We start from the raw sequence: 20,304 nt of genomic DNA on the forward strand, positions 1-20,304 counted from the left end.
AGGCAGTGCCTACAATAGGCCGAGTGTTTAACACCAATACATGAGGTGCACTTAGGTGTATATTAGAGTGCACTGCCCACCACAAGGAAACTAATGAGAAGGAAGGAGGACACAGGCTCCTACCGGATCTATGCCAAAGGGGTATGGCCCCCCAAAGACTCCATCAATGGCAGGATTTAGCTGTAGCACAGGAGCAACTTCGAGAAGATCCTCTCTGCGTGGAAGAAAACAGGAAATTTCATGTAAAGATTCTGAGACACTGCACAGGCACAACAGTGGCACATCCTTCCTCAAGAAGGAAAAAAACTGCTCTGCTTCCCTCATTCTGTCTAGGGAACCATTTCTGTTGCAGGAGATGCAACTGTGCACCCCCCCATCCCCACCCCAAACACACTGCTCAGACCTTCCTCCCAACCACTTTCAGATTCTTGACCATCTCACAATCACTTACGTCCAGTTGCCAGCCTGGAACATGGGACGGACACTCCAGGATGAGCCAAACATATTGAGCGACTTAGAGAAGCAGTCGTTATAGATCAGGCCAGTGTAAATGGAAAAGGTGCCCATCAAGAGAATGATGTATCGGCCACTGAAAACCATGCTGAACATCTGACCAAATTAGGAGGAGAAGAATGGGGGGGGGGGAGGAGAAACAAAGAAAATATATTGTAGATAACAAAGACTTTTTTGTCCACCTTCTCTGGATCAAAAATTCCAAGTATGCATCCTGCATATCTCAAAATTTACCAGGCTTGTACAGTAGCCAATTCTGCCTCACAAAAAACTTTGAAATACTGAAGTCTGAAGAATGCTGAGCCAGGCACCCCTCTAGAAAAGGTTACTTTTTGCTATTTTTACTGAAAATACCAAATTCTTCATGTGACATAGGCTGGCTCTCAGATCAAAATATAGAGTGGAGAATAACACACACACACACAACATCTAAACATGCAGAAGCACATCATGTGTTTAACCCAACAAGTAGTTGGCTCTTAGAGATGGGACCACAAACACTGAAATACTTCACAAAGAAGCAAAGACCACCTTTTCACACATAAACTGCTCCCTCCCCCCCCCAAGTGGGGGCAGTTCCCATTACCTCATTGTCATTCTTCTGTGACAAAATGCGGCTCTCCCGGATCACCATCCACACAGCAAAAAGGGTCATGAGAATTCCATGGCCAAAATCCCCAAACATCACAGCAAACAAAAATGGGAAGGTAATAATTGTGTACGGAGCTAGGAAAGATGCAAGTGAAGGTTAATGAATAATGGAACAAGGCAAAGCATCTACTAAGAAAGGAGGTCCCTTAATCAATTTTGCCTCCCAAGAATCCTGACAACTAGTAATACCAACTATTTATGGCACAATTTGAGAAAAAAAAAGTTGTTGGGAGTTAAAACTGTAATTTAAGCAAAGTACAAACACACAAGAAATACTTGTAATCTGTAGAAGCACTATATCCTTCTATAAAGTGGAAATCCTCATCCTTTTGGATCAGACTCCCCACCACAGAATGACCCAGTACCATTATTTCTTCAAGACAGTAACATTTCTCACACCAGTCATGCACTCTGGGGCTTTCCAGTCTGACAGTGTTCTGTATAATCTGAAAGACTGCAGATTCATTCGCAAGCCAGTGGTGCCTCAGCAAAAGTTATGGCCAGTCAATTTTGCATTTCTCTTAAGAACAGCCCTGCTAGATCAGGCCATAAGCCCAACTAGTCCAGCTTCCTGTATCTCACAGCAGCCCACCAAATGCCCCTGGGAGCACACCAGATAACAAGAGACCTGCATCCTGGTGCCCTCCCTTGCATCTGGCATTCTGACATAGCCCATTCCTAAAATCAGGAGGTTGCACATACACATGGCTTGTAACCCAGTATCTGGTTTGGAAGAAAATTTCATTTGATCCACAAGAGTGGTATCAAACAAGACTCCTTTTGTGGGGAAATGAGCTTGCTCATAGTAATTAGATTAAAAAACAAGTTGATACCAGCTCGTCCATATTTCTCCCATAGCTCAGATTCATTTGTTTCTCTCCTACGAAAACAAGCCCTTTGGTTTTAGAAGAGCTGCTAAACTTTCACGAGGATACACTGAATTAAGAAGAAAGTTCTTCCTTTTCTAGCATCTGGTGCAAAAAGACAACAGGAGGAAAAAAATTGGGGTAAGAAGCATCTCCCTCATTTTTAATTTATGTTCTTCTCAAAACAATCCAGAATCTTTGCACTGTATTCTCTTGAGTTTTGCAAATAAACTAGCATAGCTAACATTTTCAAATTTCAGACTGACAATAGTCTAACAAGGATTATTAGCCATAATATATAAAAATGGAAATTCCATATTCAGGAAGACTGCAAATTTCTCAACTACCAAAATGACCAGTATCATTACCTCCATTACACCCAGCTGGTAGGCTTGTCTGTTTGGCCAGAACACAGCACTACATAAACCTTCATTATGAACCCCAGGATGGATTTGCATTTTCCTTATGAGAGGTGTGCTCTAGTCTAGAACTAAAGGAGCAAGTTTCTGTAGGAATTTATCTAACCAGTTTTAACTCTTATTATTAGGAGAGATGCTTGCTGATGTCTGACTGGCAAAAGTATAATCTTGACATTTCTATAATGCTTACAAGATAATAGTTTCAAAGTGTTTCGCATATGTAGCTGTTCTTGCGTTCAATGGGACTTACTTCCCAGCTAGTGTGTTAGATTGCAGCCTAAGGAAATCATTCCTTTGTGACCATCGCTAACGGGTTTTGGAAACCACCGTGAGACCTGCACAAACTAGATCAGTTAGCTTATCTGGGGCTTTTGCCTTCTACTTCTCAAGCAGCAGCTTCTGGACTCAAAGTATATGTAAAACTCAAACAAGTTTCAAAAACAGTTTGTTAAACATAATATTGAGGTCTTCTACCCAAAGAGAAAAATCAGAAACCAAATGGGAATCTTAGCATTCAGGGTGGAAGAGGTTTCAAAGAGCCCAATCAATTGTAGCTTTGGTTCTGTGTTTTTTTAAATTTGATTTTAGTTTATTATGTACTATACTACTCCTTCCTTTTAAGAAAGCCACTCATATTGGAAATGCCTTAGTTTCTTCAATGCATAGGATTAGGTGCCCCCAAACCATTCACTGGGCCATTTTGTACACACAAGTTTTGTATCATTAAATACAAAATACCCTTCCCACAAGGTTATTGACCTCCATCACTTTCCATACAGTTGATGTAGCTGCATGGACCAGAGAGGGAACTATTCAGGTCCTTCTAACAACATACTGAAAGCTACCACTTTCATAGCCACAGCCACCTGCATAGGCCACACCGCGTTACCTGGATTGATCTCACGGTAGGTTCCAATGCCATAGGCATCCACAATGTTTTGGAACCCAGCAGTGAACTTGTTGGTCTTATTGTATGTAGGGGGAGTCTGGTTGGTCTGCATCCTGTTCAAAATAGAGGGAACTGTGGAGCCGCTGTGTTCCTGTTACATACAAACCAACTGGAGGTTAGGGAACCTACATTACTGTGGAACAGAAACTCTAGAAAAGTTACACGGATTATTATAGTTTTCACTGCCCAAGAAACCAAGTGCAAGAAATGCTGCGGGCTATGTAGACAACTTCTGGAGGTGCAAAACTGGGTGCTCAGCTCCCAAAATGTCCAAGAGTCTTGTCCAAACCTTCCCCATCATCCCCCCCCCCAATTTTTTTCCAGAAAAGAGGTTTGGAAAATGCACACATACAACACTAACATTCTTATCTCATTAACCACCACCCCCAACACAGAAAGCAAATAAGGGAGGGGGAGAAAACAGAGAAACTCACTTTTTGTTTTAAACCAAGTTCTCTTAAAGTTCTACAAGAAAGAAGTTCCACACCCTCTGCAACTACATTATCCAGGGCCCGAACTGCTCTTAACCCATTTCCGCCTGACCCACAGGTGTACACATTTGATCCCTGTTGTGTATAAGCAACATTGGGCAGAAATAACTTAAGACTGCTTCATACAGGTTCATCCTGTATTCTGGTACAGGTAGCATGCTAAGAAAAGGTGTTGTGTCATATATGGAGGATGCAGGCATTTATTTGTTCAATAATTGTCCTTAAAGGCACACAAACCAGCCCCAAATCCATTCCTGATCATCACTTCCATGCATTTTAAAGGACACTGAAAAGTACATGCACGTGAATATACACTTGATATGCAATGTGTTCTTTGGGTACTCTGGTATCACCCGATACCAGGGTACAAATTTCTTTCATATGAAGCAGACTTTCAAAATTGTTAGAATTTGCAAGATAATCATAACTACCTCTGTGGGGTTTTAGGCTATTCTTCCTTGGTCATCTAATCACTAATGGGTAATCACCCATTGCAATAACCACTGCAATCTTTTTCCTTTCTTCCTATATCGCTGAAGCCATTTGAAAAGTGTCCCACCCCACCCCACACATTTTGCTCCTAACATAAAAAGTGAAGGCAGATGGATACTGTGCAGGTTTTCTACAAGATTGCACAGCTGCTCCTACATGCAAGCTACCTCCTGCTTTCGACGGATGGGTTACATAAGGTTTGCTTCGAAAAATGAACAACAACAAAAAAAGATCAGATAGGATTACCTTCTATGCCTCAACAGATTGACTGATCTCATTGGTCTTTCTTTCTAATGCCCTCTCTCTTAGGTAACACAAAAACAAACCCTCTGTCAAACAGCCCATGGTCTTTTTAAAAAGGCAGAAACTTGCAGACATCACCCTGAAATTAGCCCAGATATAGAGGGAATCTTATCCCGGGGCAACAAGGAGTGCTGCCTCAACCAAGAAGGGAATTCCAAGCAGCAGGAGTGCCCCTGTTAATGGTTACAAATAAAAACAAAAAACCGAAGGCAAGCCTCCTCTTCAGAGAGAAATGAGGAATTTGGACCAAAGGGCCTTGTTTGTTTTCAAAGCTGGACCAATTTCAAGCCAGCACACTCTGTTCATCTCCTGTTCAGAGGCGAAGGTTGTGAAAAAGGGTGTGTTGCTAATAAAGAAGTCCACTGCAGTGAAATCTTTTAAAAGGGCTGCCTCTAAAATATCCATTCAAGAAAATGGGGGGCACAGAATATATGACCTACAGATAAGTGAAGCAGTTCTTCAGGCACACCCAGAGCCAAACACTGCTCTTATCCAGCCCTGTTCAGGTAGAAGACACCTCTACTACCAAAGCACAAGACCTTTCAATGAAAGATGTTTGTGAGGCCAACCTATCCCCTCCCCCGATTCTCCCCAACATGGTCCGTCACAAAACAGGCACTGAAAGAATGCCAGCGGTGATTTCATTACATTGTTGCATTGCCAAAGAAGCATGGGCTGTACTTACAGTGCCACGCCTTAGGGCAAACTGGATAGAGTCAAGGTCAGCAACAGGACACCAGACTTCAGCAATGAGGCATTTTTGGGTCACATCAATGTTGCAGAGGTTCAGGGTGTGGTAGATGGCTTTCATTTTGCGGACCTTTATGAACCAGACACGGATGTTTTTTGCAGCTGCCTGCAGGACCCTTTGCCGATGATCCTCTGTTTGGTTCAGCACCTGCCATAGGAAAGGGGAAGAAGTGCAGTGTCTCATGAGGCATGAAGTCTCATGAAGTGCAGTGACTAGCAATGACTGCCTTTCACTTATTCATTACATTCCATGCTGTCTCTGATTGGAAGTGCTACTGTAACAGAAGTTACAGAAACATAGAAGAAAGGCCAGAAAGGCCGTATACTAAATGCTCTGCCCCAGGAAATAATTACGTTCCCCAATTAAATAGTGTAAATTTCCATGCAGCAATTGTGCACAGTTTATGCTGCTTCTGCCACCTATGAAGGAGCATTCATTTTCCACCTGATAACCACTGGAACCCTCATTCAACTCTACTTCTGGCTTCTGAGGTATACACAGCTATAATGGCTGGACACATTCTTTCTCCCCACCCCTTTTCATCTCCTTGAAAGCCAATTCATAAGACAGTGAGATTGACACCAGAAAATAGTATGTGAAGAATGCACACAGTCCTTCCATTCAGTTGAAGCCCTGAGCTGAAGGTTAGAGTGGGGGAGATAAGACAAAACAAGCATGCACTGATGAGGAAAGCGGGGGGTGGGCAGAATCACCCTGCACACCAGCACCTATTCTTGTATTTCCACATGCAATCCTTAGATGAAGCACATTCTTGGCCCATCCCACATCCTCCTCTCTGATCATTCCAAAAGGAAGGAAAGAATTGCTTACATTCTTTAGAAGGGAAGGTTCCTTACCTCTACTACCATTTGCTGGAAAGAATTAAATAAGGGAAAGAGGACTGCATGGAAGCTATGGGCTTTTCCACCCAGAAAACTTTGTGTCTCAAGTATGCCTGGCCAGAACATATTTCTTTTGAAAAGGATTGGACTGCATTTTAAGTTTTATAGCCAGCCTTATCCCATGGGCTCAAGGTGGCTTCTAATATTACAACAACCACTTCACAACAAAACACACCCACAGTTAAGTCCATAACAAGAACCACAGCAACAAAATCCCTCTGGAAGCCCCATTAATTTTTCAGGCACTAGAAAAATGGCCTTTACAGGGTCTCCTGAAGGCCAAGGAGAGATGCATCTGTACACCTCAGCAAAGTGCATTCCACAGCCTCAGGGCAAAAGCTTAGAAAGACCAGATCAGTCCAATAGTTATGCTTTTCCTTTATTGAAGGGATTTTCAGCAAGAAAAAGAGGAGATATAGAAAGAGGTTCTCCAAAATATGTAGGCCAGAGACTAAAACTAGAAAACATCAACTGGACATCAGCACAGTTAAAGTAAGACTGGATGAATATATCAGTGCCCCCTACTCGAACGAAAAGCAAGCAACTGCATCCTGCATCAACTGCTTTCCTATAGTTTTAAAAAGTGCAGCTCCTCTAAGAGCAAATCACAATACTTAGTAAGGGATGGATGCCAGGCCCCAGGGCAGGGGTGTGGCCAGTATGTCAGGTATGGCCAAGAACCATATGTGCATATAGCCACTATCTGTTACTGAGGTAGCAAAACTAGATCCAAGCGTACTGCCGGACTGCATACTTGCTCTTGATAAGTTTACTCATCTCCCTATGAGCATCCCAGTTTCTCAGCAACACCACCTTTGCCTTGTTGGAATTAAACTGCAATCTACTGCTTCTCATCTATTTGATCACAGCATGTTCATTCAGAAAGAAAACCACCAACTCAGGATCAGCACTTAACAGCCACCAGAAATTTCAGTTTAAAGCAAAAGATACAGTAGCTTACGGTGTCAAAAAGCCAATGATATAAGAAAAACCAGCAAGGATGAATTTCTCTGGCTAGCCTCCAAAGTAGCCCACAAGGGTTACTAATGCTACATCTGTCACTCACGCACCTAGGCTGGAAGGCAGATTGAAATGAATAAAGAAACAAAGCGACAGTGATGGCTGGTCAGACACTGTAAGGAACAGTCACTGAGTCTTATGACACCTTACAAACTACTTAAAAACCTGTGATGCAACGTTTCTTTGGCTAGAACCAGTTTGCCCAAGGCATGAAATTGATTCTACGTGGGTGACTATAAGAACAAAAAAAAAAGGAAGGCTACAGTCCCTTTCTTCGTTGGCACACAGTGAGCTTGACATTGGCCTCATGTGTGCACCCATCCATCTGTCCCTCCTTCCCTCTTATCAGGCAAAAGAATGCACAATGGAACAACCACAGTCTTAAATGAGGAATGCAGAGCCCCCACCAGGCTCCTAAAGTGCTGATAGGAGGCCGATTCAAGCCTCCACACATGGAGCTAGGGACACTTGACAGAAGCTATCACATCCAATATATTTTTCCCACTTAAATTATTACCCCCCTCCCAACAACTACAACATGCTTCCTGGGGAAGAAAGGTGCAAAGGGAATAGTTTTTGAGAAAAAGGCAACATGAACAAATACTAAAGACCCTCCCTTCTTTATCCCCACTATAATTTATACCATCTGAAGGTCATCAATCCTGGTGTTGACTCCAGCAGCCATTTCCTTCCTTTCCTGTGGCGTTTCTGGACAGGGGTATAGGGAAGCACGAAACCTGAAACACACACACAGGCTACTCAGTGACAAAGAAATAACATGACAGAATGCTTAACTCTTGAACGTCAGCTCTACATGAAAAATGGCTGATAAGGAGAGCTGAAGGAACCCTTTTATACTGCCTTGCAAATAAATAATTTAGAGACCTGCTGAGACTTCAGTCAAAGCAAAGCACCTCCCCCAGTCTGCTCACCCTTCACAGATCTTCTTGACTCTGTTTTTCAGCTGGTCACCTTGGAAGAAAATTATGAACACTGACTTGTGTACGTAGTCTCCCTAGAAGAGAGGGGAAATTGATGCAGGGAGAAGCCTTAGGGCAATACTAGAACAAGCTCTCAAGGTTACCCCTAAAGAGACTCACGCAATCAACAGTTTGTGAAATAGCATGATGTAGTGGACAGGATGTCAAACTGGACCAGGAAGACTCAATTTCAAATCCCTGGCCAGTCATGAAGCTTCCTGAATAACCCTGAATAAGGGGACCAGTTTAGATGCACTGGGAAACAGGTTTCCTACTAAATGAACAAACCCTGAGAACCAGTGGACTCATGAACTCCTCCTTCCTCTGGTTTCCAAACATGAATGTGAAGCCAGAGTTTAATGCCAACATCCTGGTTTAGAAGCCAGAGTTAAAACACCAATGCCAGCTGTGTATGAGACACACAACCTTGGATTTAAAAAAAATCCAAGCAAGTGTCTACTTGAACATAAAGACATCCTAGTAGCTGGTGGTCTGAGCCATTTTCAAAGTTTAGAGAGCACCACTAGGAAAGGGGACCCTACCCACCCTTCTGTCCAGCATCCCCAAGATTGGGGCACTGATATAAAGTAACACTTACATGTGTACCAATTCCTTACCTGAAATCTGGTGTGGATGGATCAAGAAACATTTTTTATTTCAAATATGAATCAGTCAGCTTGTTACTCAAAATTAAAAACCAAACACCAGACTGGCCTGAAGACAGTTTTATAAATCATAACTCCATACACCCCGGGAGTTTGCCTTAAGATGTGGCAGAAGGATATTTTGTGACCACAGAGGACTCATAAGAGAAGGGTCAGATTAAGTGTTAAACTATCTGTACATTTATTCACCTCTGTCTTGTACCCTGCAAGGCTCTCACAGCTGTTCGACAGGTTACTGAGTACAGTCACTGGAAGCAATAAAGCAGCTCACCATGTTTTGTAAAATATTTGGGGGGGGGGGAGGCCTAAAGCCATCTAATTAATTTGACTGGTGTAAAAAGGCATCCCGCCAGAGAACCCCAGCCAAATAAGCTAAGCAGCTGACCAAGGACATGATCTGGAGTAAACAAGCAGAAGGAAAAGAAGTGAATGGAAAGGAGCCGATGTATGCGGTGTACTTCATCAGAGTCCAGGCCCTTGAACTCTCCAGGGAGGCTGGCAGTGCATTCTTCAGGCAGCTGGCTCAGCTCAGATAGCAACTCCCCCCTTCCTGCATTTGTTCAAAAAAGACGTTGGGCTACCTCCATTAGGAAACTTTCACACAAGCTTGCTGGTTATTATGGTGTTGGGTGCAACCCCTTTGTGCAGCACTTCCGAAATTGAGGCCAAGGCCTCTGTGTGCTGGATGGAGGGGATGCACTGGTCAATGCCTGACTAAGGAGAAGCTCTGAAGCAGCAGAGAGGACACCAGAAGTAAAGGAATTTCTACATGTGCTCCCTGCACCCATTATGGTTACCATCTGTTCAGCATGGAAGCAGATGCTAGGACTCAGAATGCCTTCACTAAGACATAATTGGGGAAGCTTTTTCACATACACTGCATAAACATAGCACACCCATATATACAAATCTGGATATATTTATTTGGAATACCAATTGGCCGGGAAAGAAGCAAATGGAGGCTATAAGAAGGAAGGGGGAAGGCCTCCCACTCTGACTCCTGGAAGCATGCCACACATCTTCCTGGTGTCTGAACTTTCTGCAAGTCACCTTTACTACATCCAGTTTCAAAAGTTAGAATCAAGTCAGCCTGGAATTTATCATAAAATGATAAATGCATTTTTAAAGCCAGACTGCTAGTTTTTAATACCAACAGACCACAGCAGCCTGCTGCTGCAGAAATGGGTCTACGTACCGTCACTGGGTCCTCCAGAGGGTTTTCAATTTCAGCTTGACGCAAGAAGACATTTCCACGACACACTCTCCATAGCATCCTCTCAAAGGTAGGGATTCGCTCACGGTTGATCACACCAGCCACAAATCTGAGCACAAAGGAAGTGGAAGCCAAGGACAAAAAGGAAATTAATATCTTTTGGAGTACTGTAATAATCAGTGCCAGGTCTAGAATAGAGATGCTGAAGCTACACAACCATCTGAAAAGAGAGGAATGTAAACACAGTAAACATGAGAGAAATCTATGAGGGTCGCCCAGAAAGTAATGCACCACATTTTTTTTCTCAGCCTACAGTAATGGTACGAATGCGAAACTTTAGATATACATTATTTGAATTTTCAGGAGTGCGCATACAAATTTTTGGTTTCTTCAGACAGATAGCATAGCTGCAGCAGTGTTTCGAAATGGCGTCTGTAAGTGATGTACGTTACAAGCAGCGTGTCGTCATTGAATTTCTCACTGCGGAGAAAGAAACTGTTGGGAACATTCACAAACGTTTGTGTACAGTTTATGGAGAATCTGCAGTCGACAGAAGTACGGTTAGTCGCTGGGCACAGAGGGTGAGGCTATTAGAAGGCGGTTTGGAGGAGCTCCAAGATTTGCAGCGTTCGGGGCGGCCATCCACGGCTGTCACACCTGACAAGACGCAGATTGCTGATGTGCTCATTCACGAGGACCGACGCATAATGACTAGGCAGTTGGCGCTGAAGCTGTCAATCAGCAAAGGAAGTGTGGATGCAATCATCCGTGCTCTTGATTACTCAAAAGTGTGTGCACAATGGGTTCCGCGCTGTCTTACGGTGGACCACAAATCTCTCAGAAAAAACATTTCTTCTGAGTTGCTGAAACGTTTTGAAGATGAGGGGGAAGCGTTCTTGTCCAGGATTGTGACAGGTGATGAAACCTGGGTTCACCATTTTGAGCCCGAAACAAAACGACAGTCGATGGAATGGCGTCATCCTCAATCTCCACAGAAGAAAAAATTCAAAGCAACTGCTTCCGCCAGTAAGGTCATGATCACTGTGTTTTGGGACTGTGAGGGCGTCATACTCATTGATGTGATGCCAAGAGGCAGCACCATTAATTCTGAAGCTTATGTGAAGACATTAACCAAACTCAAGAAGCGCCTCCAGCGACTTCGGCGCCATAACAACCCAGGTGAATGTTTGATTCAACATGATAACGCTCGGCCTCACACAAGTTTGAGGACTTCAGAAGACATCACTAAACAGGGTTGGACTGTGTTACCCCATCCACCCTACAGCCCTGACCTAGCTCCCTCAGACTTCCACTTGTTTGGGCCATTAAAGGATGCCATTCGCGGAAGACATTTTGAGGATGACGAAGAGGTGATTTGCACAGTGCAGGTACCGACAGGGCATACATGCCCTTGTGTCTCGTTGGAGGAAGGCCATAGAACTGAATGGAGATTACGTGGAAAAATAGGGAGTGTAGAAGAAACATCATTCTTTCTTGTGTGTAAGTTTCATTGTGTTCAATAAATAATTGTTGAAGAAAAAAATGTGGTGCATTACTTTCTGGGCAACCCACGTAGCCATCGTGCATCAAAGACAAGGTACTTTTGGATTTTAAAAACACTTTGACTGGCACTCTGGATTTTCCAGTGGTAAAAAGTCACATCTGCTACATCCTTGCTCCAAATACATGAAAGCTCAATTCAAACATCATATCAAACCACAGTTAAGGACTACAGATTGGCATGATGTCCAACTTGTCATATCATGGTTCAAGACACTGATCCAGAAGCTGCAGCACCATGGAGATGGGAGTGAATTTATGAAGTCAAGAGGGAGGGAAAAGTCAAGAGGGAGCAAAGTTAAAGGTGGCGTTGGAGCACACACTCTGCATACAGAAAGCTAGTCTTGCAGTTCCTGGTATGTCCAGCAGAAAGTCACAGACCCCTACGTGAGGTGCCAGAAAGCTGTTGACAGAGTGGACAGCCCTGTATAAGCAGACCAGCAGTATAGGGCAGTTTTCATATGTTCAAACAAGTGGTGTTATGGTTTATACCTTATCTTAGGAAGTTCACACCAAGGTTTAACTTTTAAACTACAACTATTACGCCAAACTATGTATTGAGCTGCCTGAAAGCAGTAAAAGTTGTTAGAATCAAATCCAAAATGGTGTTAGACGACACCAGCTATTAAAAAGCTTTGGGTTCAGGTAAGGAAGCTCTTCAGGACAGTTTCCAAAGGGAGAATAGCCTGATATTAGTCAAAGGTCGGTGGTGGGGGAAGGAGAGAGACAGCAGACGATCATAGGAGCCTATCATAAACTCAACAGGCAATTGGAACTCAGGCTGGGTCATAAATTTGTTCTTCAACACTCACTAGCATAAAAAGAAATCAAATATATACTATAGAAGATAAGAAGATTAACCAAATATCAATAAAATACACAATTAATCTTGTATGATTAGGTGCTCAACATACAACTCATGAACAGCAAAGGAAAATAGGATTAACACTATCAAAATTTAGCATTCCAATAAAGTACAAATTTGGTGCATTTTAACTGAAAACCATAGTTTCCTTTGTAGGGTCTCTGAGCTAGATTAGTTAGTCTTTAAATCCTAGAAACTAGTCATCTATTGTTTGCAGGTATTAATAAGACTGCTATACTATAATTTTGGCCACTAGCAATAAGTTTGAATCTAATGCTATGTCAGATTTTCTGATAGCATTATCATGTACTGCAAGGGGAATCAAATGGAGATGGAAAATTCAGAATTAGCACAAGTTATCTGCACAACTTGTTGCCAAAATATATGCACTACAGGTTGAGCCTCATTATTTGTGTGGGTTCCATTCCAAGCACTCATGTGGATGGCAAAAAAAAAAAGGAACTATAGCAAATCCATTTAAAAAACAAAGTTCCCTTGCTCCAGTGATTTAAAAACAGTCTTGCTGACCTTTGTGATACAAGATAAGAGTCATTAAGAAGACAATCCATCAATCGGTGGCCAGCTTCATTCAGTCCCTCCACCAATGCAAAGTGATCACCTTTCTTTCACATACTCAGGGGGAACAGAGGAGTTGCCTGGAGAGAGAAGGACTGATGGACTGTCAGCCAGTTGCCTTCTCTCTCTCTCATTAAGGAGGCTGCTGTTACTGTTCAGTTTTTTAAACTGATTTTAAAGAGATGCATTTTTCCCTTTCTCCAGGGATCTGCACATTCCTTCTCATTTGCAGTAGCCATTTGTATTGAGTCAAATTTGTGTATAACAAGGCTGGACCTGTACATCACATTTCCAATAGTACAAAATAAAATCTAGTGATAGTTACTGCAAGTTCAGCTATGATTGAAGGTGCAATACATCATCTTCCATCCAGGAACTGAAATTACATTGATTTGGGAAGGACTACTACATTTTCTTTACTTTCTCGACTAAGGGCCAAAAAGCATGAAGGAATGCAGATTCAAGCTAGCCATCATGCGACAGTAACAAGCCATGCCTGCAGTTTAGAAGACATCCCACACAGCACCACTGATCCTGCAAAAACAGAAAGTTGTGCATACCCTAGTCGCAGAGGGGTTCCTCTTCCCATTTCACTTGGCTCCAGCAGTGAGGACGACTCCTCCAACAGCTCAGGATCCGCCATCTGCTGATGATGCAATTCAGCCTGAATTCACAAATCAATTAACATCTAATGAAACTAGTTAGTGGCATGCAGGGGGATGAGGAACCAGGAGATGGATGAAGAGAAGCAAAGAAAGATCAGAGAAGGAAAAACAGAGGAAGAGATGAGCAAGATCTCTCAGCAAAGTTGATAGGAAAAAGAGAAACAGGATGCTAATGAAACAGACTTTTCAAGCGGGGCAAGAAGTGCCCTATACTGCAAGTTAAGCTCCCAAGAAATATGGTGGGCGAGGAGCAATTCCTCAATTCAAGCCTCAGATTTGGGAAAAAGGTTCCGCCCCCCCCCCTTTACCTGCCACTATGCAACTGAGGGTGCAATCCTAACCAACTTTCCAGCACCGACATAGCTGTGCCAATGTGACGTGCATCGCATCTTGCTGTGGGAAGACTGTCAAGGAAACCTCCTCAAGATAGGGGAATTTTGTTACCTTACCTTGGGGCTGCATTGTGGCTAGGTCACTGCTGGAAAGTTGGTTAGGATTGCGCCCCAAGACTATGAAGTTGTTCTGTACTACCTAGAGTTTCCATCACTATTGCCTGCTTCAAGCTAAATCACAGCTAGCACAGTTTAATGCAATGAGGCTGAGCCTTGGCCTCATGTGCATAAGATAAAGCAGTTTTCAACTCATGGCCCTGGTTTAAAATAAGCCAGGATATAAAACTAGGATTCACTCACCACAAATCTGTCTGTTCTAAAACCATGACTGGAAGTTAAAAACCCTTATGTGCAATCAGGAGTGCAAGGGGAAGGCCATGCACACCTGAGGTTGGGGGTCATCACACTAAACCAGCCATTTTCAACCACTGTGCTGTGGCATACTGGTGTGCCGCAAATGGTCTGCAGGTGTGCCGTGGGAGTTTGGGGGAGGGTCATTTATTAATAAAGCCAATAGGGATGTAAGCCCCCCACCAGCAGCATGGTGTGCCTTGTCAATTGTCAAAAAACTGATGGTGTGCCTTGACAATCTTAGCACCTTGTCAGTGTGCCATGAGACAAAAGAAAATCACTGCACTAAACTATGATTAAACCATGGTTTATTAAGATGCCTTAACTAAGCCTGTATTGCAATACCATCAATAAAGATGCTCCAGAATCCAGAGAATGAGGCAAAAGGCACAGAGCAACTGCTAGGTATCAAGAGATTGTTTGAAGAAGGATTTTACATTTTATTCATGGGGCACGAGATATACTCTGAACTTCAAGGAAGGGGAGGAAATTCTGTCAAATTCTCAAAATTCTGCCACAAAAAATAAACTAAATGGCACACCAGAAAAGCTGGCTGAGGATACCTGCATGTTATGACTAAAACTGGTATATGCTTGCCCATCTTGCAAAAATTTATTCTGCCTTTTTAGTCATGGCAAAGGGCAGAGAGTTTCACAGGGCACCGGAGTGCCACCTTTAGCCACTGACATCCCTTCAATTTCTCTTTTGCCTTCTGATGTTCTCACATGCATTTCCCATTATTTTTCCAGCCCATCCACAGCCAGTAAGGGCTAAAAAAAAATGAAAAGAGATCAGGAGGCTCAAAGTGCAATTCTATGCACACATTCTTTGACGTAAACCCCATTAAACACAATGAGACTTCTGAGTAGGTATGCATAGGATTACACTGTTATATACCCAGTATCAAGATCACATATGTGCTGCTCTTTAAAGGATCAAAATTTGAGACGAGGAAAAGTTGAAATCTGCAACCTAAATTATGCATATGGGGCAAATTTGCTCAAACTTTTACATCATTTAACGTTTTCGTATTTTTCAAAAGTGATTCCACTTAGCAGGGGAGAGAAGATTTCCAGAAGTCCAATTTTAAAACCACCACATAATCTTGCCTAATATTAGACTCTATGGCTGCATTCCTCAAATCTGCAATCTGTCAATATCATTGTGATCAGAATAGGAAAATGCTCGTTATATATATTGCATTTGCAAAGAGGTAATTTCTTTGTTTTTACCATCACTCAGGTGGCACTCACATAAAGAGCTTTTACAACCATTATTCCTAACATTTTAGACAAAGTAAGTGTGACTTGAATTTTTTTTACCCTTGTTATTTCCCCTGACATTTAAAATAGGCTGGAATTTACAAGTTAATCCTGTCCCACTGTAATCTGTCAGCATCCTGGGAACTTAATTGCACAAGCACTAATGACACAGTTAGGAAAGATGCTGATGCCACACCCTAAGAGGCAGCATTAACATGACAAAACAGTTATCATTTCCTCCTCCACAGCCCATACAATAAAGTAAAAACATAATCATGAAGTAGCTGAAACTTAAAAAAAAATCATATTCCATCTTCTGATGCATGCAGACTATTGAAAGGACATCTACCCTCATGTGAATCTGGACACACATATAGCAAAACTACAACTTATGTGAATATACCAGGGTCTAGAAAAACAGGCAGGTTGATTTGCCAAACTGGGTACAAAGGGACTGCTAAGACTGGTATTGCAAATAGTAAAAATCCATCAACTTTGGCAAAAAGGTAATCAAGTGGTCAAGTGGTGGTGCAGGTAGGTCCATGTATCTAGTATCCGTGGTTTCACTTATCTGCGGATACTGGGAGACTGTACCCCCCAAGCCCATTCACTTTGTTTTGATTCTTACCACTAGTGCCAAGGTTAATTGTGTCTTGCTTTACCCGGTCCTGCTTTATGTTAATGTTCTCTGGTTGTTCCCTCTAGTGTGCTGGCTTCCTGCCTGCTTGTCCGTCTATAAGCTTCATGCTTATAGCAACTAGTTAAAACAAGACACAATCAACCTTGGTGCTAGTGATAGGAATCAAAACAAAGTTAAAGTGTGCAGGGATGCAGAGATATCTGCGGTTTCTGTATCCGAAGGGGGACCCTGGAATGCATCCCCTGCAGATGGGAGGTGCTTACTCATTTCTGCATGATTTTTCTTCCCCACACCAAATATGCTACCCTTCTTTCTGAAATCATTCTTCCACAGTTATTCCAGGTTTTGGAGTATACTAAACAATCATCACCCTAATTGCACAGGATCTCTGAATTTCTTAGTGGTGTGACGTTAAGGATCTTCCACTTCTTACAATATGAAGTTTTCTTCATGTGTCTTTTTCTAAGGTGCAGACCAGCAACTCCCCATGTGACAAATGAATATAGAGGACTCACATAAGTTTTTTTTCTGCAGGAAATTATGCTTTGTGTAAAGCAGGCAAAATTCTTGCAATGACCTGTCAACTCTTACGGCACACTTGCTCTCATTCATTCCATAAAAGGTCCTTTGCTTTCAGCTTTCCCACTCCTTCCTTATCCTGCCCAACTTTGTGCCTTCTACCATGCTCATGTTTTCTGTGGATTGTGGCCTCACCAAGGAATGCAACACAAAGCCAAACACACCAACAAACTGAAAACACAACTGCTCCAAAATACACACACAGAGAAGACTACTATTAAAAGGAAGAACCTTGAATTGCATTTACAAGTAACAAATGCTTTATTATAAATTATCAAATTGCACTGTCCTCAAATTTTAAAAAATGAAATAGAGGTCCATATTGCAAGGAGCTCTGTATCAAACTTTGCAAATCATGGCTTGTGGTGTTGTCTCATTTGCCATTTCTACCATCAACTGCCATGTCTACCATCAATTTAATACTGCTAAATGTTCTATCCTTTCTGCAAGAGCAGCCTTAACTGGCAATTGCACAGAGAGACAACTCAAGGTCCTTTTGGCTCACACAGTAACTTCTGAGCACAACAGAGTAAACACAGATTCACTTTTTGCAGTCTCCAACACCCGCAGCAAGGACCACCAACAGGAAGATGAAAGATACAGAATGAGAACCAAGGAATGCAGATGATGATAGAAAAAAGAATCAGAGGAAAGAGATGGGAACTGCATGCCATTAACCATTACTTTTCCAGTCTTCTTCCAGTCTATTCTGGGGCACTTATGGTTAATAGATCCAGAGATATTTCTCCAGCTCTTACTGTTCTTCACAACATAAAGATTTGAAGACTGAGAAAAGGATCAGCAGTTAACAGAATCAAAATCATTGTGTTTTCCCATGGGTAAGAAATGGCTATAGCAGCAAAATGGACTTTTTTGTTCACAGCAAGGCCCACTCCCCCCCCCATTGAACTTAGCATCTCCAGACCAAAGACTTATCTTGCAAACCATTTCTTACTATAGAATTATGAATATTTACAGTGACCCCAAAGATTTATAAAGTCTTCAAATGTTGAATGCAGTAGCAAGACTTTCAGGGGTAACAAACAGAAGACTGAGCAAAAGTTAGCGTGTGGCACCACCTTAAAAGCTTCCCTCAATCTGGACCACTGACAGAACCATAATCTATTTATGTGAAGCTGTTGACAGAACGTGAAACAACTCATAATTCTGAAAAAGCTACGTATTAATGGAAAGTCACACTGTGCATACTATTCACATTGATCTACTTGAGCTAAACAGCTGTTCAGGTAGCCAAAAAATTAAGAGCATAATTCAACCCTTGACTTAGGCTGGCACAAGTCCCTTGCGCTGGCCCAGGAGGATCACAAATGTGCCGTAAGGAAGCCAGGAAGCAGTTATGCCAGATCTCAACCCCCATTCCCAGGGAGAACGGAGCAGCTCCAAGATGTTCTGCTCTCCTTGGACTTGTGCCACCTCAACAGGAGGCACAAGTCCAAGGAGACCCATAGGGGCCAGTAGTCCTTACCCAGAGGTAAGGCGAAATGTTTCCCCTTAACTCTTGCTGAGCTGCTTATGGCCCCTATCCTGCGCTGGATACAGCGCAAGCCTCTTGGCTTGCCTGTTCCAGCAAAGGATAGGATTGAGCCCTAACTGGAGTTTGTAGGCAATTTGCTCTATTCCATTAGTATTTCTGTCTATTCTGCACTGATCTGAGTGCAAAGTTGAAACAATTCAGGTCTAGTTCTCATAAACAGTAGATGAAGTGGCAAACCTGTTTCTTGATTGTACTACCTCAGCTTGCAGGTAGAAGTCCCACATGATAGGATGCTTTTCCTCACAATTCCCTGCATAGAGTAAACTACTGTGTCAAAAAAGAAGAAATCTTCATGTGTAGAAACCTCTCGTCATCCGAGTTCCCAACTGTAGTGGTACGGTCAAGAAACAGGTCTCATACCTCACTTCATGCTGGGGAGAACTAGGTCTAAGTTCTGAGCAAATGCAAATAATTTAACTTTAAAGTTAACTAATTTAACAAATAATTTAATAGTGTAACTATTAGCTTAAATACATTCTCAGAAGCATTACAAGTCAAGGAATGACAAAAGAAAAAGATCAGTAAAGAATGCCCAGAACTGTGCTGGACATTGCACTGAAGATAGAAAATGACAACTTAATTAACAGTTATTAAAGAGCAAAGTGTGCGCAAATCTATCACGTAATTTATCTTATCAGGACACGAGGCAGCTGGTGCCGTGCAGTCCAAAGGAAAACTGTTTCGATAAACTGACAAACGGCGGTAGGCTAACAAACATAACAGGAGCCTCAACCTAATTAACTCATACAGGTGCATGTCTAAAACCAAGAAAAGTTAGCCAAGCATACACTGCAACAAATTTGGATGCTTTCCCATCCACTACACTTTCAAGCGTTTTTTCCACAACCACGAGGGTTAGGAACTTGTCATCATTTCAAAACGGAAATTGAGCATCTTACTGCACAATGATAGCCATCAAGTTCAGCAGTGCTCCTGCTTCAAACGTTTATTGAATACCATTTGAATCAAGCAGCTAAGATGAAACAAGCAGCATGTACTGCCACTTTTTTCAATGTTAATATGAAAAGATCAGGAAAAGATCATACCAGAAACAACAGCTTGGCCACATCTCCCTGGCCTGGTCTACAGTTATTTTCCCCCTTCCACCCCACCAGAATGGCCACATTTTTAAATAAGCAAGGTTTGCGAGGCCAGCACCACTCCTTGAGAGCCAAAACACAGGCAAGGAATTCTTAATTCCCTGCCATCTAATATGAACTTTGGAAAAGCCCTTCCTTTGCTGTTTTTCCACTCAACAACTGCCAAATGGAGAAGGAGAGATAATTAGACCCTTTCTATTGGTTTGGTTGGGCCTGCGACTGGGTCACTCCTCTCAGGGCAGATTCTTTAAAGTAGTCATTTGTAAAGTAAGCATAATGCTGAATGTGCTCATTTTCCTTCCACTGTCTTCTTCAACATTAAGCCTATTAGCTTGCAGAACAGAAGGCAGTCTATCTGTACAACACTTATTTTTTAATAAGCTAAGCCAGTGTTTCTCAAACTGTGGGTTGGGACCCACTAAATGGGTCCCCATTCATTTGAATATTTTATTTTTAATATATTAGACTTAATGCTACCATTTGGAAATGTCACACATCTGTACTTTTAACAGGCTACTATGTATATGCTTTTAACAATAATAGT

The 20,304-nt window shown here is 42.3% G+C and overlaps 1 protein-coding gene across 2 annotated transcripts in view; it reads right to left on the minus strand.

Annotated features, from left to right (window-relative positions):
• The window catches only part of ATP6V0A1 (ATPase H+ transporting V0 subunit a1), a 57,991-nt gene that overhangs the window by 21,958 nt on the left and 15,729 nt on the right, over window positions 1-20,304 (minus strand). The window contains exons 6-14 of one of the 2 annotated variants that reach the window (XM_066628297.1): window positions 13,777-13,859; window positions 10,198-10,324; window positions 8,290-8,372; window positions 8,001-8,094; window positions 5,370-5,582; window positions 3,339-3,489; window positions 1,100-1,239; window positions 452-609; window positions 124-214 (exon numbers count right to left, since the gene is read on the minus strand). In XM_066628297.1, coding sequence (XP_066484394.1) covers window positions 124-214; window positions 452-609; window positions 1,100-1,239; window positions 3,339-3,489; window positions 5,370-5,582; window positions 8,001-8,094; window positions 8,290-8,372; window positions 10,198-10,324; window positions 13,777-13,859 — 1,140 coding nt within the window. Of the gene's footprint in view, window positions 1-123; window positions 215-451; window positions 610-1,099; window positions 1,240-3,338; window positions 3,490-5,369; window positions 5,583-8,000; window positions 8,095-8,289; window positions 8,373-10,197; window positions 10,325-13,776; window positions 13,881-20,304 lie in introns of both variants that reach the window. The other variant, XM_066628296.1, reaches the window with a different exon arrangement.

Source organism: Tiliqua scincoides, chromosome 5 (genome assembly GCF_035046505.1).
Source record: "Tiliqua scincoides isolate rTilSci1 chromosome 5, rTilSci1.hap2, whole genome shotgun sequence".
Lineage (NCBI taxonomy): Eukaryota > Metazoa > Chordata > Lepidosauria > Squamata > Scincidae > Tiliqua > Tiliqua scincoides.